The sequence below is a fragment of the Hyperolius riggenbachi genome, chromosome 2, assembly GCF_040937935.1.
Source record: "Hyperolius riggenbachi isolate aHypRig1 chromosome 2, aHypRig1.pri, whole genome shotgun sequence".
In the NCBI taxonomy this organism is placed as follows: Eukaryota; Metazoa; Chordata; class Amphibia; order Anura; family Hyperoliidae; genus Hyperolius; species Hyperolius riggenbachi.
The window spans coordinates 349254254-349281151 of record NC_090647.1 but is presented as its reverse complement, the minus strand read 5'-3'; the positions used below and the strand labels follow the sequence as shown (position 1 = coordinate 349281151).

At 44.0% G+C, this 26898-nt stretch overlaps 1 protein-coding gene across 1 annotated transcript in view; it reads right to left on the bottom strand.

Annotated features, from left to right (window-relative positions):
• The window catches only part of SLC41A1 (solute carrier family 41 member 1), a 62044-nt gene that overhangs the window by 21121 nt on the left and 14025 nt on the right, over positions 1–26898 (bottom strand). Inside the window, exon 3 of the mRNA XM_068269552.1 lies at positions 6033–6140. Coding sequence (XP_068125653.1) covers positions 6033–6140 — 108 coding nt within the window. The remainder of the gene's footprint in view (positions 1–6032; positions 6141–26898) is intronic.

The window sequence follows — 26898 nt, the reverse complement described above, 5'->3', positions numbered from 1 at the left end:
ACAGAAGCTCCGGATGAGGAGGAAGATTGATTGGTTCTGATACCCTCAAGGCTTGAAGTAACGTGAACCAGGGTCTCTTTGGCCAGAATGGCGCAATCAGAATAACTCGTGCTTGGTCCTGTATAATCTTGTTCAAAACCCTGGATAACAGAGGTATTGGAGGAAACGCATACATCAAATGGAAGCCCCAATTCACTGAGAAGGCGTCCACTGCCCAAGGATTGTCTTTCGGGTGGAGGGAACAGAACTTCCGACACCTGGCATTCTCTTTCCTTGCGAATAAGTCTATCTCCGGACATCCCCAATGAGATGTAATTTCCAGAAGAATCTGAGGATTGACTGACCATTCGTTCTGATCCAAAGCTTTCCGACTCAACAAGTCTGCCAGGTGATTTGAGGTCCCTTTCAAGTGGACTGCCCTCAACGATTCCAGATTTGCTTCCGCCCATCTGAGAATGCGACCCGATTGGCACCACAGCAGGTGACTCCTTGTTCCTCCTTGACGGTTCACATAAGCCACCACACTGCTGTTGTCTGATCTTATTAGAACATGATGGCCCTGGATCTGGCTGCTGAAAAACTGTAAGGCCTGCCATACTGCTTCGAGCTCCCTGCTGTTGGAGGAGCTTGATTTCATCTGGTCTGACCACTGACCCTGAGCTGGTCGAAAGTCCATGTGGGCCCCCCATCCCCACGCACTGGCATCCGTCGTTATCGTCGTCTGAGATGGATAATTCCAGAGACGACCCACGGATAGATGCTTCTTGATCTGCCACCACATCAAGGATACCTTGATACTGTGAGGAATCATCACTGCCCTGTCTAGGGAACTTGACCTCCTGTTCCAGTTCTTTAGAATCCACACTTGTAATTCCCTTGAGTGGAGCTGGCCCCACTGAACTGCCGGGAATGAGGCTGTTAAGTGACCCAATGTGGCCATGGCCCTTCTCAGCGAGACTGATCTTGATTTCTGAAAAGAAAGAACAGTATTTAGTATAGAAGAAATCTTATCAGTCAGAAAAATTTTCATTAACAGTGTCAATGTTGAACCCTAGATATTCCATAGATTGACAAGGGGTCAGAGAGGATTTCTCCCAGTTGACAAGCCAACCCAGGGACTGAAGGAATGAGAGACATGAGTCCAAATGGGCATACAGTAACCTCTCAGAGGAACCCCAAAGCAATAAGTCATCCAAATAGGCAATAACATTAACAGACTTCAGTCTTAGTACTGCTAAGACCTCTGACATGACTTTAGTAAACAACCAGGGAGCAGAGGATAGCCCGAAAGGAAGAGCATTAAATTGAAAATGTCTTACCTTTCCGTCCAACTGGACTGCAAATCTGAGGAATTGCTGAGAGGAGAGATAAATGGGAATATGCAGGTACGCATCTTTCAGATCCAGAGATGCAAGGAAACTGTCCTTCTGTAAAAGATGAATCACAGAAATAATGTTGTTCATTCTGAACTTCCTGTACTATACTGACTTGTTTAGACCTTTTAAGTTGAGAATGAAGCGAAAGCCTCCTTGTGACTTTGGAACAAGAAATACTGGAGTAAAACCCCCGACCCCTTTGACATGAGGGGACCTCCCGAATTACCCTTTTGAGAAGCAAGGATTTTACTTCGGCCTGAAGGGCTAGTTGTTTTGTATGTCCTAATGGCAGAGGAGTGACAAAGAATCTTTGGGGAGGTAACATTTCGAACTCTATTTTGTATCCTTCCAGGACAATGTGCAGAAGCCATGGGTTTGTGAAGTACTGATGCCATATTTCATAAAAGTGGGCTAACCTCCCTCCCACTGGAAGCCTGATGTCATTGTTTTGTAGTCTTGCTAGTTGAGGGGGGATTGGGCTTCCCTCTCTGGTTTCTGTAAGGAGCCCACCTCTTTCTGGAGGTGGTGGGACGCTCATTGACTTTGGGGGCCCGCGAAAGGACCGTTTGTATTGAAAGGACCTTCTCTTAGTGGGGAAGTTTTTCTTAGTGTCAGCGGTTCTATCTAAGGTCTCATCAAGTTTTGACCCAAACAAAAGACCCCCTTCACAGGGAATACCACAAAGTCTTGATTTAGAGGAATTATCACCCCCCCAAGTCTTTACCCAAACCCCTCTTCTAGCGGAATTTACTAAAGCAGTTGTTCTTGCAGTTAATTTCACAGTGTCATCAGCAGCATCAGTGAGATAGTCCGTAGCATTAAACAGATTAGGGAAGTCGTTAAGTATCTCCTCTCTCGGTACACCTGAGGCAATCTTGGATTGTACCTCCAAGAGCCATGTTTTCAAAGATCTCCCTACTGCGGTGGAAGCCACTGCCGGCTTAAATGTTAATGACGATGATTCCCAGGCCCTACGAAGGATATTGTCCATCTTCTTATCAATGGCATCCCTAAGATTGCCAAAATCTTCAAACAACAAGTCAGTCTTCCTTGAAACCCTTGATAATGACGGATCTAGCTTAGGCGGAGGTCCCCAAAAAGCCTGGTCATCCGAATTAAAAGGATAGCGACTAGACATAGATCTAGGCCAAAAGGCTCTTCTCTCAGGACTATCCCATTCTCTCTTAATCACGGACTTCAGAGAGGAATGAACAGGGATAAATTGAGATTGGGGATCCGTCAAACTTTCATACATCTGATCAAGGGCTGTCAAGGATCTCTGCTCAGTCTTTATACCCATTGTTTTATGCATGGCAGCAATAAAGTCTTTCATAAGCTCAGGAGAGAAGGCAAACCTATGTGGTCTGCTTCCCTTAATCACTGCCTCCTCCTCAGAAATTTCCTCAAATGCAGAAATCTCTCCCTCTGATAGTTCAGATTCACCCAAATCTTCCCCCGACCTCTTTCTCTTAGTTCCCAGAGGAATAGGAAGGGCGGCACCTGATCCAGCTGGAGACATAGCAGCAGCAGGAGGATTTGTAACAACTATTCCAGAAATGCTTGCAATAGGATCCACAGGCAACACAACAGGCACAGTAGAAATATTAGAGGTAGAAGCAGTGCTCATAGCCGAATCCTTTATCTCCTTAATAGCAGTAGACATTTCTGCTCTCATCCAGCCCATCAAGTCTTTAAACACAGCAGGAGACTCATTCTTTACAATCTTATCAGTGCAATATTGGCATAATTTCTTAGAGGAGGAAGAAGAGATGCGATTGTTGCAGATAGCACATTTTTTCTCAACCTTGGTGTCTGTGCGTTTGTCCTGACTGGAGTGCGCACTCGATTTATCAGATCTTTTGGGCTAAAAACACAAACAAACAAATCTAAATTAGCCAAGAACCCCCATGAAATAAGTCATAGAAAAACTAGCTAAGCAGTGTGCATATAACCACTTGCCAGAGGGGTTTCGGAGCCAGACTCCACAGATAATGCTGGAGAGGGTCCTACAGCGTCCTCCATGATCCCAGCTTACAACACATCTGAGACCAGGATTTGAGAGGCTAAAATACCTGCTCCTGAAGAATTTGCATAATCCCCAGCTGAAGCAGCTCACCGCCGCGGCCCCTGCCGCCTGCTGCACTTCCGGGTCACGTGGGACGCCAGCGTCGTGACCACTTCCGGATTTCCGCATCGGAAGTTTCCATTGCGTGCCCCTGCACGCATAAAAACGCTGCCTTCCTAGGAGAAGCCTCCTAAGTGCTGCCAGGTTCCACACCGCTCCCCCTGAAGCGGACTGCCCAGGAAAACCTCCGCAACAGAGCCCCAGCCGCCTGACTAGATGGCTCTCTGGAGACCTCTCCCTCCTACACGTCCGGACAGGAAACTAGAACCGAAGGTAATTGATGACTAATGCCTTATATACTGGGGCCGCCTATTATGCAAATTCTAATCTTTTGCAGATTCCTGTCCGTATGTTGGAGGGAGACAAGTCTCGTCTCATTAGGGGTGCTGTCTGAGCTGACGTACTGGGAAATGTAGACAGCATAAACTTACTTTTCCATGCCTCAGCTGTCAAATTTCTCATAGTCTTATTAAGGAGGCCACTATTGTGCATCCCTCGGGTGGTAAAGGTGCATACACACACTACTAAAGAGGACTGGTCCGTCAGACCCTCCCGCTGGGCGGTCGTTCTCCCAACAGTAGTGCGTGTGTACAGTCTGTCTGCAGACTGATAAGGCTGTTTCTGAATGATCCGCTCAGCGGGAGGGTCTGACGGACCAGTCCTCTTTAGTAGTGCGTGTGTATGCACCTTTAGAATATAAAATCTGTGGAAGATTTGCATGCAATTCCAACTGGGTCAAATATATTTTGAAATGCCCTTGTGGCAAATGCTATTTGGGAAAAAACACTGGGGGCCTTAAAGACCAGTTGGCCTCGCATAAATGTGCCATCCGCAATAGTAACAGGGAGGAAGCAGTGTCAGTATTAATGGTGGCGATTGCTAAAGCTTGAAAACTGAGGTGAGGTGGATCAGGGAGTTAGATACACAGTTAACACTGGTTTAAATAAGGAATGTTAGCAAGGGAGACAAAGATTAATGTACAATTTTAAATTTGATTTAAGTTTAATTATATAGCGCTGACATATTACGCAGCGCTGTACAGAGTATATATCGTCTTGTCACTAGCTGTCCCTCAGAGGGGCTCACAATCTAGTCCCTACCATAGTCATATGTCTATGTATTGTGTAGTGCATGTATCAGTCTAGGGCCAATTTTCGGGGGAAGCCAATTAGCTTATCTGTATGTTTGAGATGTGGGAGGAGACCGGAGTGCCCGGAGGAAACCCACACAGACACGGGGAGAACATACTAACTCCTTGCAGATGACTGGGATTCGACCGGGGACCCAGCGCTGCAAGGCAAGAGCACTAAGCACTACACTACACTACCGTGCTGCCCATTGTAAATTAGGTAATCACACTGCGGAGCAACTTCCAGATTATACAGAAAACGAGCATGCATACATTCTAGCAGAAGGGGAGCAATCCAGGAGCATCACACATTAAAAATTGCAGCTTTAAATTAATCCTCTTAAGGTTCAAAAAGCAATGACAGCATATACCATACTTGCATATTCCGGCACAGGAACAAAGAAATGGGTGGAGGGTGGTCAATGAACGTTTCGCTCTGCAATGCGGGCTTTTTCAAGACCGTATGACCACCATTCTTACCGGTCCTCATTTATAAACCCAGCAGTAGGGAGGAGCAAAAAAATAAAAAATAACTGTGTATAATTTTCAAGTGTTTGACCACTTAAATTATTAAACCTAAAGTTGGCCACTAACAGGCCAGTTTCAAGTGAAAAATCATTCGAACAATCAGAAATTCTGATTGGATTGTTTGTAAATCTCCATTGATGGGCACACTTGATTACGAACAATTTAAAATAATCGTCCAAATGGATTTTGGTCAAACCAAAATTTAGATTTTCTTGTTGGCTGTGATAGATAGGTAGCAAAGATTGGTTCGTTGGTGGTGTACTGAACGATTTTTCTTCCGATTTGAATTATCTGATCGCTCGACAATTGTTTCGCTAGAAATTGGATCATTAGTGGCCATCTTTAGACTGCTGCAGATGTCTATAGGTGTTTGCAAATGTTTGCTTCTATACATCATGGACGTTTCGTCTGCCGCCAACCTCTTTAGGTGTATACATACACAAAAAAAATTCTCAAAAAGACCTTGTTTCTAAGAAAATAGATGTAATTTCCTTTATTTCAATCCACTAATGGGTATTCGACAACTAAAAAAGGAAAATCTCATTTGAGACAAAAATGGCAATATCACACTGCAGTGTTCTCCCCAGAATTATTTTCCAGCCGGGTGGCATGAAATAGTAGCCGGGTGGGTAGAGATGAAAATGCAGGGCAACTCTGCTTACAGCATAGGAGGTGGTGAGGAGGTGAGCCAATGACAGCCGGGTGGTCACCAAAACTAGCCGGGTGGAGCACCCGGCTAAAAGAGCCTGGGGAGAACACTGCACTGACAAAAGTTCTAATCCATTCCCCCATTTAACATACTATGAAATTGGGATGGATGTGCTTACAGTGTTGTAATTAGGCATGGAAAGTAAGAGACCGTGTAAGTACTCACCGCAGTAGAAAGACGAGATGCAAGTGTCATTTCTAGGTTCCCTTTCAGACCCAGCAGTGCAGGCACAAGAATAAACACTTCTGTCACCTCTTGGAAAACATTCCAGTGCTGGAAAAATTAACAACTGTCAAACACTAAATAATATACAAAAAACATTAACAAATAAATAAGTTCAAGTAATGACTTCACTCTAATGGTCATTTTCCCATACAAGAGAAATTAGAGAAGCATGTATTCACTTATCTAGACACTTTGAAATGGAAATGCGTCTCCAGAATATCTTATTGGGAGGAGAGTATAAATCATTAATTTCTCCTTCAAGAATTCTCAACTATTTATAATCATTCCTGTGTCCCTGTCAGTCTTCTGTTGTCTTAATTGTGCTCCATACCTGAACTCCAATCCCACCCCACCACTACTATCCCCACACTCTTCAGATATGCCTCTCCAGCATCACCAATGATCATCTCTCCCATAAGTCTATAACCATCACAAAATATGTCTGCCTAGTCTTCTATCTTGATGAAGAGCTCACGGATCTACCCCCAGCAAGCCCCCTAAAGCCTTGTACACAGTAGATCAGGGGCCACGGGTTAAAAATGTAGCGTTTTATTTGCCTACTTCCGCCGTAGTCACGCACTGCACTCTCGGCTCCACCCTTCCTCACCATAATGGTGCTAAAAAGCCCCTGGGGGTTACTTGCCTCAGGAGGGGGAAGCCTCTGGATCCTAATGAGGCTTCCCCCTTCCTCCTCAGTAAAGGGATCCAGCGCTAAGACCCCCCCCCCCCCCCGCCCCTAATATCCTTGTTGGCGTCTGCATATGTGTAGTAGCAGCTCTTCGCTCAAGCTCAAGTGGAAAAAGCAGGGCCCAATCAGGTCTTAGATAACACCTCTGCCTTGTTGGGGTCCTTGGGAGTGCCTGATTAGATGAACGAGAAGGAGGGGGGGGGGCAAATTCTATTGTGTATCCACACTGGATAGGTTTCTCCTTCCTCAATGGAGCAAAATTAAGTAGCCTGCCCCCGACATGAAGCGGTTCGGCATTTCCCTGGCTTTGCAGCTGGGGCCTGTTAAACTGAGAGGACAATCTCACTCTCCCTGTATTATAGGACCACCTTCTGTTCTGACCCCATCCTCTACAAACCTGGTCTCTTTAGGGACCCCCCCCAACCACCTGTTATGAAAGGGTCTGCGTATTACCTTTTTACCTTTGTTGGATGACCTCAGCACAGAGTCAGAGTCAAGGTCCTTCCCAAATAAAAAGTTCAACCTGACACTCCAGGGCACATAACTTTTGCTTAGACATCAGCCTTTCTATCCATGGGCACCTTAAAGCAGAGTTCATGTTTTGCAGAAAACCACAAACGTGCACAGGTGGGGTAATTAGTGTCTCAGCAGAGCTGATTAACTACCTGTGTGGATTTCCACAAAACATGAACTGTTTATGGGCCTTGAGGACAGGGTTGGGGAACACTGCAAAAGGACAAGTCTTGGGGGATAAGAAAAAAAAAAGCCGGTGTCCTGAAGTCTCCTCCGTTGCAGATGCTGACCTCGCCAGGTCGATATAGGCAACAGGTGCAAGAGCGCGGCACAGGTGCAGAAGAGGCCAACTGGGCGAGGTCGGCACCTGCAACATAGGGGACCACGGCTGGGAGCAGAGCTGCGGCGTGGGACAAATAGGCTGCTAGGGGCTGGATGAAGCCCCAGGTAAGTAGATTGTTTTTTTAATCTTGGGCCTGTCCTTTAAGAGCCTTTAAGTTGCCTCACTCTCCTCGAACAGGACCCTTAGGATTTGGGTATGAACAGCCTCTTCTCAAGATCCTTCTGCTAAGACAATGTTCTCGATTTATGCATTGGAACAGACCTTTCCCCTTGAACCTCAAGCACTCTATAAAGATCATCCTGAGCAGATACAATGGAAGATCATCCTTTATTTGTTCAGAGTCAGACTGCTTTTAACTATTGCCCTGCATCCTCTGCACCAAGTACCAAGGAGTCATTACCATTGCTGCTAGGTGCCAAAACTAGATATCCGCGGGTGTGCTCCAGTCTGCCACTGTAGTTACTGGGATCTCTGCTGCGGATGCATCTGACTGCTCCATGTCAGGGCAGCATCAACAGCATCCCACGTGGATGCTTTGCTGCTACGTAGCCCCACACCATACAATTTTTTGGCAGATTTACTTGCCAGATCGATTTCCAGCATGTCCGATCTGAGGATCAATCTTTTTTGAGCAATTTTCTGATAGATTTCCATTTGCTTCTATGGAAATAGATCAGGGGGGGGGGGGGGGGGGGAAATAAATTCGGTCCTAAGATCAGACATGCTGGAAATAATCGATCTGGCAAGTAAATCTGCCAAAACAATTTTATGGTGTGGATCTAGCATTACATCAAGATCTTCCCGTCTGCTGTCTATTCAATGCCCACAGGGGGTGGAGCCATAAGGCAGGGGCCAGGAACCACCCACTAAAACAGTGCAGACACAGGCCTGCTGGACTGGAAGTCCGTGACAATGCAGAAGTGAAGGCAGCCTTCATTAGCCAGCGTGCATCTGATGAAACCGAAAAGCACCCAGAGCGCTCTCCCTAAGCAGGCCAGGACATTATAGGTAATGATGTCAGTTAATTTTATTCTTCCAGGCGTTTCCACTTGGGGAGGGGTCAATTATCTCAGTAGGAGCCAATCTGGAGGACGATGGGAGAAACAAAATACAGCACAGCAATACATCCTGAACAGCAGGCCTTTCTTCAAGTGTGGTTTATACATACAAATGCAGAGAAAACCTGCTAAATAATGAGCATTTAGACAATACCCTGTTTAATCTGAAGCAAATAAAGGGAAGGAATTACAGAACACCAAACCCTGCAAAAATTACTACAAAGCAGCAGCATAAAAGGGAATCTGAAGTGAAACTAAACTTGGTATAATTTGTATGTGTAGTACAGCTAAGAAATAGAACATTAGTTGCACAGATATGAGTCTCCTATTGTTTCCAGAAAATTCAGTTATCTATGCAAAAGAGCTTCACTGAGGTTGGTTGGCTACAGTGCTGTTTTCGGTCTCTTTAACCCGTCTCTCACGGTTTCTGGTTTAAAGAGAACCCGAGGTGTGTTTAAAGAATGTTATCTGCATACAGATGCTGGATCTGCCTACACAGCCCAGCCTCTGTTGCTATCCCAAACCCCACTAAGGTCCCCCTGCACTCTGCAATCCCTCATAAATCACAGCAGTGCTGTGAGGCTTTGTTTACATCTGTAGTGTCAGTCTCAGCTGCTCCCCCGCCTCCTGCATAGCTCCGGTCCCTGCCCCGCTCCCTTCCCTCCAATCAGCAGGGAGGGAAGGGATGCAGAAGGGGACTAGAGTTCTGCAGGAGGCAGGGAGAGCAGCAGACTGACACTATAGAGATAAACACAGCCAGCTCTGACCAGCTGTTTGTCAGCAGCGTGGCTGTGATTTATGGAGGGATTGCAGAGTGCAGGGGGACCTTAGGGGGGTTTGGGATAGCAACAGAGGCTGGGCTGTATAGGCAGATCCAGCCTCTGTATGCAGATAATATTCTTCAAACCCACCTCGGGTTCTCTTTAAGGTTTTACTGCTGGAAAGTTCAAAGGGTCATTAGCTCTGCACTGTTTCATAGTTTAACTCCTTCACGACCGTCTGTCGGGAAGGTGGATGCCCCAGGACCACCTAACACCGAAAGGCATAAAGTCCTGGGGCAGGGTTCTGCAGGGGACCGCGCGTGCTGATGCGCGCGCATCTCCGCTTGAATGACGTCAGTCTACCAGAGGCGATCGCCACTAGGAGACTGTTAGTCTATTTACATTGTATAGCGCTGTGATCTATGGCAGCGTTTTTTTGGGGACAGCCGTGTCACTCGGCTGTCCCAAGGAAAGGCTCAGAGAGCGACCGGCTTTCATAGACTGATGTCTACAACAGCTGATCAATGAGATTGGCTGGCGGGGGGGAGGGGGGGGGATGGGGGGGGAGAAGGGATTGGAAATAAAAAAAAAAATTAAAAAAAAAAAAAAAAAAAAAAAAGCTCTGTTGGTGGGCAGAAAGGGTGGGGATTAATTTGTGTGGCTTGGTTGTGTGGCTCTGCAGCTAGCCATTAAAGTTTCAGAACCCTAATTTGTAAAAAAAAAAAAAAAGCCTCTGGTCACTTTTGGGGGGGGGGGGGGGGGGGGGGGGGGGGGGTAAAGCCTGTGTTCCTTAAAGAGACACTAAAGCGGAAAAAAAAATGGTTGTGTACTATGAATAATTACTAGAAGATTAGCAGCAAAGAAAATATTCTCATACTTTTATTTTCAGGTATATAGTGTTTTTTCTAACATTGCATTATTCTATAATATGTGCAGATTCTATAATATGTGCAGATTACACAACACTCAGCATTCAAAATGATTCTTTCAGAGCAGTCTGAAGGAATGACCTCTCCTCTAGCAGAGAAAAAGTAAACAGTTCACTTACAGTTGAGATAATAAAAGTCAGATAATAGCCCTCTCCACGACTAACTTAGTCGGAGAGCTTAATGGCTTGTTTGCATAGAGATAACTGGAGTTTCTCAACTCTTCCTGTACTGGAAACAATTAGACTGATGTATATGATCTTAATGTTTTATTTCTTAGCTGTACTACACATACAAATCATATCAATTTTTTTTTCGCTTCAGTTTCTCTTTAAGTGGTTAAAATACAGAGTGTAGTTTGTAAACTGCAAATATTAAGAGGATTATGCAAGGTTATAAAAAAAAAAACACAATAAAAAAAAAAAACGATATAACTGAAAATGAGACTTTTCTTTACTACTAATGTTCTATTATCTGTACTACACATACAATTCAATATATCAAGTTGTTTTTTTTCCGCTTCAGCGTCACTTTAACTGTTGAAATGCAGACAGAAGCTGCCAATATCCAACAAAAATGACACACTATCAAGCTACCAAGGATCATTTCCTGAAGACTGTAAATATGTTTCACCCAAACCACTAATGAGTGAAGAGGAGTGCTACATAAACTATGGTTAGGAGTTATCCCAGAATAGTACGGGCCACTAAAGCCAAGTTTCCGATGTGGCTCTCCACAAAAGATGGGACGAGCATCTCAGTAGCAATGTTAAAATTAAACTAAAAACAAGAACCCTTTAAAAATGTTCCTGCCTTTGAGGAAAAGCTTCAACAACTCAACACCAGTGTGGAGAGCTTTGTGAACGCCTGCTCTTGGATATCACTGTGCCCCTGTGAAGCACTCTTAGTAATGTACATTGCATTGAAAAAGCATAGAACACAAGAGACATCACTGTATACACAAAAAAAAAAAGTTGTACAGAAAGCACATTGTTGAATGCAGGCACAATGCACTATGACACAAATGGCATACATGTAATTAAGGTGCCTGGGAAATTTGGGCAGAGAGTAGAGCTGAAAATGGCTCATCCTGTTCCTACAAAAGACCCAGGTGGCTTTATTACCATTACCCCTTTCGGCCACGATGGATTCAGGAAAAGACAATTTAGCTTCCCGCTAGAGCTGGCGGCCGGATTATTGTTTTTTTATAGTAATTTAGGCTCAGTCTTGACTGCATCCAAATTACTGACCGAGAGCCACTATAGCGTATTTCACATTACGGCCAATAGCAGCACCAGCTGTGCCCACATTTCCAATGCAGTTTTTGCATGACTTGCAATAAATGAAAGAATGTACCTTTTATACATTTTTTTTTAAATCTGCACTTATGCTCTGGTGTATTCTTTGGTTTCTTGGATTAGCACACTTTTTCCTGCCATTTTTAGCCAGACCTCACCACTTGGCTCATCCACACTAAAGCCTAAAGGTGCGTACACACATGCGACTATAGTAGTTTGTAACGATCGTTCCCCGATCTTTACCAACGACGATCGTTACAAATAACGAACCACCGACTATTAAGGCAAACGACGAACGAGCCAAATGGCTACAAAAGAAAGTTCTGTCTCGCCGGATTTTAACCAACGACGATAGTTTGCAAAAGTAGTACATCGTTGGAAACGGTCGTTCGTACTAGGCTTGACATGCGCATTTCACTATTTCTCTGTGTAACTTCTTACTTTTATGCGCAGGCGCAATCATTGCTTTACGTGATGTAACGTTCGTTCTAAAGATCGGATCGTTACACACCTTTTAAAACTATCTTTACTTAGGTCGTTCTTTCATCAATTAAAAGTTCGTTCGTCGTTCTCAACGAACGATAGTTGTCGCATGTGTGTACGTAGCATTAGAATTTGTGCTTTACTTTGGCATAGCCACTTTTCCTGGCCCTTTAATGGTTAAATGTATTGCGCCAGGCAAAGCATTTATCAAAGCAGCTGGTAGCATAGTCTCAGCAGTACTATGGCCAGCAATGTTCACCACGGTGTTCAGTTTCAGTGCAACTCATTAAGTGATGGCGCCATGGCTGTAAGAACTCAGTAAGCAGCGAGTATTAAGATTGCGCAAACATGAGGAATGGTAAGAGACACCATTGCTAGTGAGGTGTAGAGGAAGGAAGGTGTTAGCTGTAGACAAAGTGAGGTTAGTGGTAGGCGCAGCATGCATAGATATAGGCCTCAATTCACTAAGATCATGCTGGAGATAATAAAGCAAGAGAAAACTTACCTCCACACGTGAGAGAGTTATCTTATCTCTTCATTCCTTAAGTTACCTCTCCTGTAGTTAATTTACCTCCTCTGTAGTTATTTTCACACGCAGTTAATTAACAGCCTGTCTTTAACTCTGGAGTTATTTTAAGGATTGGAGAGTTAATTTAAAGACAGAAGAGTTAACTTTAGGCTTGCCTGAGGTAAAAGGTTTCCTGAATACTACATGCCTTATCACCATGGTAACAACTCTAGAAGAGTTATTAAAGACAGGAGATAAGCTTAGTGAATTGAGGCCATAGTGCCAACAGCAGGATTAGTGTTTGATTTAGCAGCAGTAGGAGTGTTAGAGTGAGGAGGGATTAGAAGAAGAGTTTGATGCATTTACAAGGATTGTGATCATATATTAGTAATATAATTACCAATATTCACACTATCAGCTACCGCTTATGCCAAAGCTCATTTACATATAAACTTAATGTGCACTGCACCAGGATATTTTGGCCATGCTACCTCTATGCATTTACAGATGTGGGGCAGTCTATGAACTAAAGCTCAAGATAAAAGGGGGAATATAGGGAGACAAGAACCTCAACCACAAGCCGATCTCCAAATGATCCAGCACCTAGGTCACATCGTAGCAAGAGATGCTAAACAAAAAGTACTGATAAGGTAGCAGCTTTGGTTTAACCTGCTTTTTCAACTAAGCAAGTTGTATGGAAAGGGCTCAGATGAGTTGGCTGCCAGACCCCTGTAATCCCTCCAGACCATAGGCACCTGCCTAGATGGCCATGTGAGAGATTAAGTTCTATGTAGACCTGTTCAACACTTAAAATGTTTAGTTGATATTGCTGCCTATGGGTTCTACAACTAAACCAAAAGGGTTCACATAATGTGTCAAACACAAATCGCACTGTGTCCATTACGTCACAATAAATAATATCACCGCAGCAAGATGCAATTATATTCTTATGTGGCTTTCACACTGATTGTAAGCGGGATCCAATGCAGTAACTCTTAACATGCTGTGCATTAACCAGGTAAAATGCACGTTTAGCATGGCAGTGAGAGTTTCACTGTACTGTATGCTTTTCTTGTCACTGTATTAATGGGTGGCTGCAAACAAGAAACAATTTATACATTGGTTCAAAACTGCAGAAGATGGTTTAAACAAGGACTCTAACGTCTTGTGCTCTTTCAATGGGTTTTAAATTGCTTCATATGCTGGTAAGAGGTTTACTGCCACCAATCACTTTAGTTTATTTCATGTGCTGGAAAGATTGTTAAATGCCACAGCTGTGTTTAGCTTAGAACTAATGGTTCATGTAGTCAGCCCAGTCACATTTGAACTCAGGATTTACAATGTCTCCCCATCACCAGAGCGTTTTAGGTTATGTTATAGGAAACTGCTGATCTTATCAATTTAGCCAGGATGCCTGGGAAAGCCTGCTGAAGTACAGTGGGGTGCGAAAGTTTGGGCAACCTTGCTAATCGTCATTTTCCTGTATACATCGTTGGATGTTACGATAAAAAATGTCAGTTAAATACATCATATAGGAGACAGTGTTATTTGAGAAGTGAAATGAAGTTTATTGGATTTACAGAAAGTGTGCAATTGTTTAAACAAAATTAGGCAGGTGCATAAATTTGGGCACCACAAAGAAGAAATGAAGTCAATATTTAGTAAATCCTCCTTTTGCAGAAATTACAGCCTCTAAACGCTTCCTGTAGGTTCCAATGAAAGTCTGGATTCTGGTTGAAGGTATTTTGGACCATTCCCTTTTACAAAACAGCTCTAGTTCATTCAGGTTTGATGGCTTCCAAGCATGGACAGCTCTAACTCACACCACAGATTTTCAATTAGATTTAGGTCTGGGGACTGAGATGGCCATTCCAGAACGTTGTACTTGTTCCTCTGCATGAATGCCTTACTGGATTTTGAGCAGTGTTTAGGGTCGTTGTCTTGTTGAATGATCCAGCCCCGACGCAGCTTCAGCTTTGTCACCAATTCCTGGACATTCGTCTCCAGAAACTGCTGATACTGAGTGGAATCTATGCGTCCCTCAACTTTGACAAGATTCCAAAGTCCCTGCACTGGCCACACAGCCCAACAGCATGATTGAACCACCACTATATTTTACTGTAGGTAGCAGGTGTATTTCTTGGAATGCTGTGTTTTTCCTCCATGCATAACACCCCTTTTTATGCCCAAATAACTCACTTTTAGTTTCATCAGTCCACAGCACCTTATTCCAAAATGAAGCTGGCTTGTCCAAATGTGCTTTAGCACACCTCAAGCGGCTCCCTCTGCATCTCTCTTGCATACAGCATCTCCTTGTGTAAAGTACGCCGAATGGTTGAACGATGCACAGTGACGCCATCTGCAGCAAGATGATGTAGGTCTTTGGTGCTGGTTTGTGGGTTGACTGACTGTTCTCACCATTCGTTGCTTCTGTTTATCCGAGATTTTTCTTGGTCTGCCACTTCGAGCCTTAACTTGAACTGAGCCTGTGGTCTTCCATTTCCTCAATATGTTCCTAACTGTGGAAACAGACAGTTGAAATCTGAGACAGCTTTCTGTATCCTTCCCCTAAACCATGATGGTGACCAATCTTTGTCTTCAAGTCACTTGAAGTTGGTTTTGAGACCCCCATGTTGCTACTCTTCAGAATAAAATAAAGAGGGAAACTTACAACTGACCCCCTTAAATACTCTCATAATTGGATTCACCTGTGTATGTAGGTCAGGGGGTCACTGAGCTTACCAAGCCAATTTGAGTTCCAATTAGTTCTAAAGGTTTTGGAATCAAAATGACAACAGTGGCAAAATGTATGCACCTGCCTAATTTTATTTAAATTATTGTGCACTTTCTGTAAATCCAATAAACGTCATTTCACTTCTCAAATATCACTGTGTCTCCTATATGATATATTTAACCGATATTTTTTATCGTAACAACCAACGATTTACACAGGAAAATCATGACGATTAACAAGGTTGCCCAAACTTTGGCACCCCACTGTAACAGTTAACGCATCAAATTACATTTATTTATGTTTGCTAAACAATGTTTCTCTGTCAGTATATATAAGCTGTGTTTTTCACATTTTTGTCAGGGACTAAGTCCGACGAAGACTTTTTAGCCGAGAGCTTACTGTTTATTCATCTCTAAATTAGCCAATAAAATGGTATCATCCTGATTAAAAACTCCTTGCTTTTACTGATGGCTAACACGGTACAACACTGATTGTACTGTATGCCTGACTGTATGGTCCTACTGTGTGGTGCGACTTTTTGGCACCGTTGAGATGGTATCACGAAAAGCAACCTGTACAGTGTGAGGGGTTCCTAACTTACGGTGCCCATACACTGTACAATAAAAAATTAATTCTTTTTTCCCAATAAAAATCTGATAGGACAGGTTGGCAAAGTTTTTATATTCGATCTAACGGATTAATCGGGGAAAAAAAAAACTGGAATTTTTTTTTTTTTAAAACACACAAGTATGTTCTTTTGTGCTTATTTGCCAAATAGGTTCTAATCTAATTTTAGTAGTAGATCGTGTTCGAAGTAAATTACTTAGATATGACACTTCAATTAAAATGCAAACATAAAAAGCTTTGTTTAGAAAGCAATAAGATTAGTTAAGATGAAATAACTAAAAGGTGGAATACATAGAGACTGAATCACTTCCCAGCCCTCCCCATCATACAGGGATCTGTGCCAAGACAGACGTTCAGCATATGGAAAGTAAAGACTCCTGAAGTCTCTTCCTCCAGTGATTACAGCCAGCAGAGTGCTTGTTTTACACATGAATAGTTTATCTGGGCACAATGGTAGAAAGAACAGTTTCCAACCCTAACATTCACTATACACAAACCTTAAAACATAAAAAGCAGTACTTTTCCATACAGAGGACACCAATGCATACATTTCAATCAAATACTTGAAATGCATGCGTTTTGCCAATCTCAAGTGCACCGGGAGTAACATAGTAAGCGCTCCAGTGCAATTGTCACAGAAGCCCTGTTCACAGTGCTCACCTGCGCTGTTCATGTCAAATCACTGCCCATACAATTCAATGGGCCTGTTCACAGTACGGCTTTGTAACTGATCATGTTATTCTAATGTTACGTACACATTTGAGATAAGTCTTTGGAAAATGAAAGATCACAGACTAATTTTACCCCCTTCCATGTAGTATAAGAGCCATACCTACACAGTCTATTCTATGGAGCTGAACTCAGATAAAAATCTTTGCAAGATGCTGCACCCAAAGATGCTGTACACATTCAAAAGATCAGTATCGGCAAAAGATCCGTTCCTGCAAAATGCATTCAAGGTCTATGATATCTGCAGATCCTCACACACCCCGTTTAACAACTTGAGGACCACAGTGGTAAACCCCCCTAAAGACCAGGCTAATTTTAGCTAAAATGGCCACTGCAGCTTTAAGGCCAAGCTGCAGGGCTGCACAACAGCACACGAGTGATTCCCCCCGCCCTTTCCCCCCCATCAACAGAGCTCTCTGTTGGTGGGGTCTGATCGCCCCCCCGGTGTTTGTTTTTTTATAAATATTTATATATGTCGTTTTTTCAACAAAAATGCGCTTTTTTTTCTTCCTTATTCCCCTCCCTCCCTCCTTGCAGCCGGCCAATCATGCGATTGGCTGTCATAGGCTTCAGCCTATGAGAGCCGATTGCTCTCTTCTCCCCAGTACAGCAGTGCTGCTGATCGCAGCGCTGTACTATGTAAATAGACGGCAATCACACCATCTAACAGTCTCCCGAGCGGCAATCGCCGCTCGGAGACTGTAGAGGGGGCGGAGCTCCGCCCCCTGAGCAGTAGATGCGCGGGATCTCCTGCAAATCAGATGGGGGAAGCCTCCGGATCCTATTGAGGCTTCCCCCATCCTCGGTCCCACGGCGGCAGCGATAAAGCTACCCGAACAGCGGGGATGTAAATATTTACCTTCCCGGCTCCAGCCCAGGATCGGCTCTCCGCTCAGATAGGCGGAAATAGCCGATCGTTGTCAGGCCGCTCTACTGCGCAGGCGCAAGTCTCCTGCACCTGCGTAGTAGAGCAGACCCGACAGAGATGGTCTATTTTCGACTATCTCCGTGCGGAGAGCCGCAACTGCGCCCCAGCTGGAGCCAGGGAAGGTAAATCAGCGCTTCGCCTCGTCGAGGGATGATTCCGGGACACTTTGGGGGAGCCAGCGCTGGACTGCCTGCAGCTACAGGGGAGGGGGAAGCCTCATTGGGACCCTGAGGCTTCCCCCTCCCGAGGTGAGTACCCCCAGGGGAATTTTTTTTTGTTACAGGTTCTCTTTAAGATGGCACAATATACCACAGTGTAGCTGGAACCACACATCTTGGAATCTTATTCACTTTATTTCAGTCTTTCTGATTAGCAGTACTATAGGGATTCCATGCTGCTCTGTACACATTGGATCTTACTCTTTTACTCCATCCCTGGCTGTCTTGGTACAGGACTTTCCCTTTCCTCAGATTATTATCTGAGGGCTAGTTCACAAGGACAACTGAAGTGAGAGGTATATGGAGGCTGCCACATTTCCTTTAAACAATACCAGTTGCCTTGCTGATCTATTTGGCTGCAGCAGTGTCTGAAAAACACAAGAAACAAGCATGCAGCCAATTTGGCAATAACGTGAGAAACACCTGATCTGCTGCATGCTTGTTCAGGGTCTATGGCTAAAAGTATCAACAGAATAGCAAGTTAACTAGTATTACTTAGAAGGAAATAAATATGGCACCCTCCATATCCCTCTCGCTTCGGTTGTCCTTTAAGCGCTAGTGATTTGAAAAGTTCTTGCCAACACAATGCTATGAGCGATTTTTATCAAATTGAATCGCTCAAGTGAGAACACACATAGCATTACATTAGCAAGAGCTTTTAAAATCACAAGTGCTTACAAAAAGCTCTTGCAGTGTGAACCAGCTCTATGGTTATTTTAATTTTATTTTCATGGATTTACTATATTTTTCAGAATGTAAGATTCTCCAGAATATAAAAACGCACCTAGGTTTAGTGGATGAAAAAATATATATATGCTAAACCTGGAAATTCCATGTTCCAGGAGCATCTTGTAGATGTTCTCCCCAATATTCAGGGCTGGGGAGTCGGTACAAACATTATCCAACTCATTTTAATGAAACCACCAACTCCAGGTACCCAAAATTGCTCCGACTCCGACTCCACAGCCCTGCCAATAATTGTCCTATTTCCCCTTCTGTCCACCACTGCGTCCTCCTTTGCCCCCCTCCTAGCCCAGTGTCTTCTCCCCCCCCCCCCCCCCTAAAATGTCTCCTCCACTTCCCTGTATAAAATTAATTTACCTCTACCCCTAGTGAAGGCTTCTGATCGAGTCATCAGCAGAAGCCTTCACTAGGGAAAGCTGCACAGAAGATTAGATGTCTGCTGATCACTGCTGGAAATCACAGCTGAGGTGAGCTGCTCTGCCACAAATTTTTACATAGGGGAGTGGAAGAGACATTGTGGGGGCCAGAAAACCACACAGGACAGAGAGCCCCCAATGTCGTGGCAGGTTGTATCAGTGTTCAAAATTAAAATGTCAGCGCTCAGCAGGTCCTCAGTGTCAGGTTGACTTCTAAATATCAGCCTGATCTACTAATGTATTTTCTCTGACCAAGTTGAATACTAATAAATAATACTTATTAATCCTCTCTACTCCCCAAGTTGCACTAACATACATGGGTTCAAACATATATAAATTATTTCTCACGCAACAGTTCACATATATTGTGCTTCAGGGCAAACAAAGGGAACAATCCTCATTTCTCATTTTACACAATCCTGGCTCTATCAGAAACAGATTCCTATGCACAGATTGCTCCCAAATGTCCCAGTTTGCAAGTCCTAGTGCAGCATGAGCTCTCAATGTCACATATCTTATGCTGGGAATACACGTTTCGTTTTTGCCTTCGTTTTAGCCTTCGATTCGTTCAGTAAACGAATCGAGTGTTGAAAACGTATGTGAAAATGGTCATAATCTCATAGTTTCGATTAATAGACCCCAAAAACGAACGACTAGTGATCGAACATGTTTGATATTATCTCTCTTTATTCATCTAATCGAGCCATTGGTAGGCTTGATGGCTGTTCAGATCGATTATATGTTCGTTTATGTTAGTCCGTCCCTGTAAAAAGGGATTTTCGTTTTGTTTCTGTGCAGCCTTCGATCATTGGAAAAACGAAACCATCAGAATCGAAAAAAAAAACGAAACCGTGGGTGGTGATATTAACCGTACGTTCGATTATTTCGGGAACGAAAAGGACAAAAGGCACAATCGAAACGAAGGCTAAAACGAAGGCAAAAACGAAACATGTATTTCCAGCATTATGGAACTTTAAGCCAACTGATCCTTGGAATCCGCTACTAGTACAACAATTGCGCTCACCAGATTGCAGTGCCAATTAGAACAGTTGGCAGATGTCGCATTCGGCCCAGCCAGCCGTAGTCCTCAGGTCTCTCAAACTCGCAGTAAACTTTTCAGCGTCATTCCAGCCAATTCATGCAAAGGAAAAGAAACTCTCTGGTGTAATACGTCAATGCTTAGTCTACACCACCCGGTGTGCCACACGCTCCATCATTAATCACCCAGTGCCTCCACAGCGCTCCCCAGGCACCAATCACAAGTACCAGCCCCTTACCAAATAGTATGGCTGCCCCCTTACGACCAGCATCAGTGTTTGTAAGGTAGTGCGCAGATCCTCAGAATGGCGTTCTCAGTATGACTGCACCTTTAAACTCAGACAAATACTTCCATAGTGTAATACCGTTTATTCCCAGTAAATTGTTTAAAATTGTACTCAAACATTGGTAAAATATGCGCATATCAATAAAATCCTCGAGGCTCAGCGTCCCTCTCCGTGGATAGGCTCCGCCCATCTAGTTTCGTCATAAATGACTCATCAGGGGCATGTGTATGTGTGCGGCGTGTGCTCGTGCGGGCGACAGGCGCGCACTAACTGGCGGTGGCATGAAGAGACAGAGCCTTTTTTTAAACGGGCTTAGGTCAACTAGTTCTTTATAAGACTAATTACCTGGATTAAGGTCTCTGGCTCTGACATAGGAGACCTGGGTTCCAATTGCAGCTCTTCTCGTTCAGTCAGCATCTATTCGGTAAAGAGGTCTTGGGCGAGACACCTGAACACTGCTACTGCCTACTGAGTGCGCTCTTGTGGCTGCCTTGCAAGCACTAAGTCCACTATACAAATGCTGGAATTATTGTATGAATTATGTATAGAGTGCTTGGTGGGCACAACTACACAAATGGATAAATAAAAAGGGGTGCTACACAAGTCTGTAGTTTGAAATGAAAAGATTGTATTTACCATCAATATACCGCCTGCTAGGAGATTCCAAAACAGACAGCAATATAGAAATGCCGTTTGCAGCCACAACAGTATCATGTACACCATTCTGTGTACTCTGTCTCATAGCAACTGTACTTCTGACAATCTATAAACTCCCACCATGCTGCAGGAGGAATAAGATGAAAGGCAAGAGACTAATTGTCTTATGCCTAGTACACACACACCATACAATTTGTTAAATTTTTCTATTATATTTTCTATTTTCTGTAGAGACTGGTCATTAACTCTGGTGCATTGTCTTCTGGTTATCTCCTGCTGAGTAGAATAATGCATAATTGCTAGGCAGATAGATAATTAACAGAAAATGGTATGGTGTGTACCTAGCATTACTCATTCTCAACACCTGGGCTTCAATTCACAAAGGGCTGTTCTGATTTTATTTCATTTTTTAATCGGTCGATTTCACAGGTGCAGTAGAAGTTCAGTAATTTACCGAAAATGTTGCTTCACCAAGCCCTGTTCGGTATGCAGTAGAAAGTGGAGTAGGTTTCTGCAGCAAGCTGGTGGACTAGTCTGCATTAGCTGTTCCTTTGTCATCTTGTTAGAGAGGAAAAGGCTTCCTGCATCACTTTATATTACATGACATTAGAGGTCCCTCTTCTGTGTATCACTATACAGATCTGCACATCTAAAGTAATGCAGAAAAGGGTGAGGGGGGGGGGGGGAAAGGTTCCTCCTATTGGCTCTCTGGTCTCTCAATGCCATTGTATGCCATTTGCTAGTTTCTCACAGATCAGAGCCGGAGGTAAATAATGAACAGCTCTCTTGGCTTTACCACATGCTCAAATCTTTGTGCATTGACATTTACTGACAGGTTGAGGTATTTACCACACAATTTAGTAATTTACAGTTCAGGTAAGACTACTTTTGAAATTTACACAAGCAAAGTAGGCAAATGTTAATGTGCAGATATTGCCAGTAAGGTTCACATGGGCTTCTGCTGAGCTTCTGCTTAGCGTTTCGTTCAAACGCTGTTTTTTTTTTCCGAGAATGCCAGCATTTAACAGCTTCGCTTTTAATGGCTTTTGAAGGCTTTTAATGGCTTTCCGGAGACGGTTGCATTTTATAGGCTTTTGCAGGAAGTATATGGAAAGGCTGGGCTTTTATGGGCTTTCTTTGGCTTTCAGTGGCTTTTGCTGGCTTTCAAACGCCTTCTAGAAGCTGCATGTTGCTTTTGAGATGAGACGAGACACTGATCAACTGCCAGGCTTTCATGAAAGCCTGCAAAAGCTTGTACTAAACGCTCCCATTCACTTGCATGGGAGGGCGGTAGATCCCTAAAAATGTTACTTTTAAAACGTTGCATTTCATGCCAGCAAAACGTCCGTGTGATCCAGCCCTAAGAGGTAGATATCAATGCAATCAGATATCCCTAACATTCAAATATCACCACCAAAATGACAACCATAATATTTACAGGCAAATAAGAATGGCAGCTTCTAAAAGCAGCCATGTAGTGAGTGGTAGATTCTAGTAGCAGCTATCAATACATTCCAGTGATAGTTATAAGTAGATTATCGTGACAGGCAGTAAGTGCTGACAGGTAGTAGGCAACACATCATGGAAGACACTAAGTGACAAATGGCAAGTCTCAGCTAGTAATTGACAGCATCTCGTAAAGTAGTGTGTATAAAGCCGGGCATACACTGTGCGTTTATGTGCTAGAATAGATCTACTGGCGCGTCCCCGCTCACCATCAGCGGCTCGATTGATAAACTCACCGTGTATGCCCGGTATAAGAAGCACCTGGTGGTAGTGGGTTGATCAATCAGCAGGACTTCCTGATAGTCAATGAGGCAGGTTGCAAGTCATGGAGTAGCAAGGTGCATTTTCCACCCACCTCCCCCATGGCTCCCAGTGTGCTATCCTCCATGTCCATGCAGGTAAGTAAGGGGAGCTGGTCCACCATTTCCTCCCCCTGCTAGGCTGGCTGCGGTAGCCAATCAAGCAGCATGGTGAGGAGAGTAATAGCCGCTGGCGAAAGACGACCCCCCCCCCCCCCCCCCCCCCAAAGAAAAAAAAAAAAAGAAAAAAAAAAAAAGGGAGGGCTGTGCTACAGGCAAAAGTAGTGTGGAAAAAACATGCCCCGGTACTAAATGACACACGCAGCTTGGCTGGACTCAACAGCAGTCTGGGTTGTCCAAATTCCCCTGCCTATCTAATCAACATCCACAGGAGGTAATGAGGGAATAACTACTCAAATATTTCCTGTCAACAAAGCTAACCCTGACCCCGCTCACCTCCTTCCTGTGCTACATAGAAGCAAAAAGGTAGGTGGAGCTGATGATGTCTATGCACAACAAGCAACTCCCACTCAGCTGTCAGCTCTATACTTTGGAAAAATTAGACATATGACCCCTTTGATCTGAATGTCAGAGTCAAATATGAACATTGCGTGACTTATGTCACAATAGATATGGCATCAATTCACGATTGCTCCTCTGTAGTTATTTTCACGTGCAGTTAACAGCCTGTCTAATTCTGTAGGTATTTTAAGGATTGAAATGTTAACTTAAAGGCAAAAGAGTTAACTTTAGGTTCTCCTGAGGTAAAATGTTTCCTGAATACTACATGACCTTATCACCATGGTGACCACTCTAGAGACGTTATTAAAGACAAGAGATAAGCTTAGTGAATTGAGGCCTATAATCTCCTATTCACCTTTACCAGCAATTCAATCTCAGAGGCTTTGTGCTGGATACACGGTGCGTTCGCGCACTCGATTTTCCCGTCGATTCGTTTATTTCCAACATGTCCGATTTGGATTTCGATGGATCGTTTGCATGCGCATCGACCTAACGATCCATCGAAATCCAAATCGGACATGTTGGAAATAAACGAATCGATGGGAGAATCGAGTGCGCGAACGCACCGTGTGTATCCAGCATTAGCTCAACTTAAATTTGTATCTTAATTTCTATCTTTGGCCATCAAATAAGTATTCACTGTAATGCCTAGCAGTAATGGCAAACTATACCAGTGATCTGCAAACTTGGCTCTCCAGCTGTGAAGGAACTACTAGTCCCACAATGCATTGCAGAAGTCTGACGGCCACAGTCATGATTCATAAAGGCAATAACAGCTGGAGAGCCAAGTTTGCAGATCAATGAACTATACTATCCAAAGCTGAAGTTATTCAAGAAAAGGAAAGGGACTTACTATATAATGAGAGACCTATGACTGCTTAACCACCTGGGCGGTATGGACGAGCTCAGCTCGTCCATCACCGCCGGAGGCTGCCGCTCAGGCCCTGCTGGGCCGATTTGCGCCAAATAAAGAGCAGCACACGCAGCCGGCACTTTGCCAGCCGCGTGTGCTGCCCGATCGCCGCCGCTCTGCGGCGATTCGCCGCGAGCAGCGGCGAAAGAGGGTCCCCCCAGCCGCCTGAGCCCTGCGCAGCCGGAACAAAAAGTTCCGGCCAGCGCTAAGGGCTGGATCGGAGGCGTCTGACGTCAGGACATCGGCTGACGTCCATGACGTCACTCCGCTCGTCGCTATGGCGACGGTGTAAGCAAAACAAGGAAGGCCGCTCATTGCGGCCTTCCTTGTTTATTCTGGGCGCCGGAGGCGATCGGAAGAACGCCTCCGGAGCGCCCTCTAGTGGGCTTTCATGCAGCCAACTTTCAGTTGGCTGCATGAAATAGTTTTTTTTTAATTTAAAAAAAACCCTCCCGCAGCCTCCCTGGCGATCTCATCAGAACGCCAGGGTGGTTAAGACATCACACTAAGATTTTTTTTTTATGAGTCATTGTAATTTATGCCTTATTTGTAATTAAGGAAGAGGTGGTGATTAGAATCTATGCTAATGCAGTTTAGTAGAAATACATTTCCCAGAGATCTAAACCTGAAGATTTGCTGTTTGTACTGCACTGAATCTTGCTTCCAGCCATATATAGGCAGCACATGTTTTCTAAAAGGACACAGAGCCAACTGTTCCCATCATGTCATGTACTGTGGCAGCAAGGCTCCGGTTTCAGTAAGGGTGGATGGGAGCTATAGGACAGTGCAGATTTAAGACCTCTCATCCCCAGACTTCCTTGCTAATATGCTGTCAGGAAAGCTTGCCGTGGATTAGCAAGTGAATTACACAAGAATGTCATTAATACAGTCACACTTGTAGTCATAAAATGTGTCTTTTTCTTGCCCTATACCTAAATCTAGGCTTTACACTGGACGACATTAGACCTTCTGCAGAACCCTTTATTAGCAAGTAAATTGACATTTGACTTCCAGACACAACTACCGATACTTTAGGTCATCAGTGCGAGTGTTATGTGCCATCACAATTTTCTGTGAAAGCTTGTTAGTTTTGTTTTTGATAGCTTTTGTTGCAATTCTTTAATAATGAAACAATTGCTAAAAAAAAAAAAAAAAAAAAAAAATTTGCGGCACAGATTTTCATCAAATTTGATGATTGAATTATCGATCGGCCCAAAAGCAGTGTTCTCCCCAGGCTCTTTTAGGCGGGTGCTCCACCCGGCTATTTTTGGTGACCACCCGGCTATTTTTGGTGACCACCTGGCTGTTATCTGCTCATCTCCTCCTCTGCAGTAAGCAAAGAAGTACCAGTCCTGCATTCTCTCATCTCGTCCCACCCGGCTATTTTTTCATGCCACCCGGCTGGAAAAAAATTCTGGGGAGAACACTGCAAAAGAATTGTGGACACAAGCCGGAATTAGCCGCCTCTCATTTACCGTCTGTTACCCTTTTGTGCAGAGACCATGGACAGTATTTTCTATAGCAGAACACAGAGCATCCTCTATAATAAAACACTTGTCCCTGTGTAGCTGGGTCCATGCTTTTTGCTACTGTGCATGTGCGCAGCATGGACCCAGCCTCACAGAGACAGGAGGAAGGGGATGGGGCCAGGGAGCCGAGCGGGCGGCCGGCGCGCACGGCGGGCAAGCGCGTCGAGAAACACAGACCTAGAGCCAGTTTTTAAACGGGCTTAGGTTTGCTAGTAAAAAGAAGTCCTAAACATTTCCCATAAAATACATACGTTTAAAGTGGGGTGTTACTTTAACTACTTCATGGGCTGAAGGGAACAAATGTGTTTGTACAAGCATGCACTTATATAAACATCTTATTTGCACAAGTAGTATGTTTAAAAATGTCGTTATTGCAGGAAGTGGTTAAATGGCAAATGAAGGGAGAGCGATATGTGTGCTGCCATATAAAAGTAAATTACCAGTTGCCTGGTAGCCCTGCTGATCTATTCCTCTGCAGTAGTGTCTGAATGAACAAGAAACAAGCATGCAGCTAAGATTGTCAGATTTGACAATGTCAGAAACATCTGATCTGCTGCATGCTTGTTCAGAGTCTATGGCTAAAAGAATCAGAGGCAGAGGATCAACAGCCTAGCCATGCAACTAGTTTTGCTTACAAGGAAATAAATATGACAGTGTCCATATATCCCACTCAATTCAGTTGTCCTTTAAATACCAGTTGCCTGGCTTCCTGCAAATTTGGCATCAGTAGTGTGAGTCACACACCTGAAGCAAGGATGTGGCAAATTCAAAGTTCAGGCTTTGCTGACCTCCTAAAATATGCTGCCTTAGCAGCACAGCGCTGCCAATCTTTGACACGAAGGGAGTGCACAAACCAGTTTTTTTTACACTCCCAAACTGCATTTCTTTTTGGCTACAGTACATTAATCGCAGCCTGTTCACTAGTATTTTTACAAGATCAGCAATAGTTGTCCCCATAGCTGTCATGAGGGGTATTTTAATTGCTCTGAGCTGCTAAGTCATGAGTGCAGCAGTCACTATGATAAGAATTCCAAACAGACTAGAAGCCCACAGAGTAACCCCGCTTTGTTAAAATGGCATGT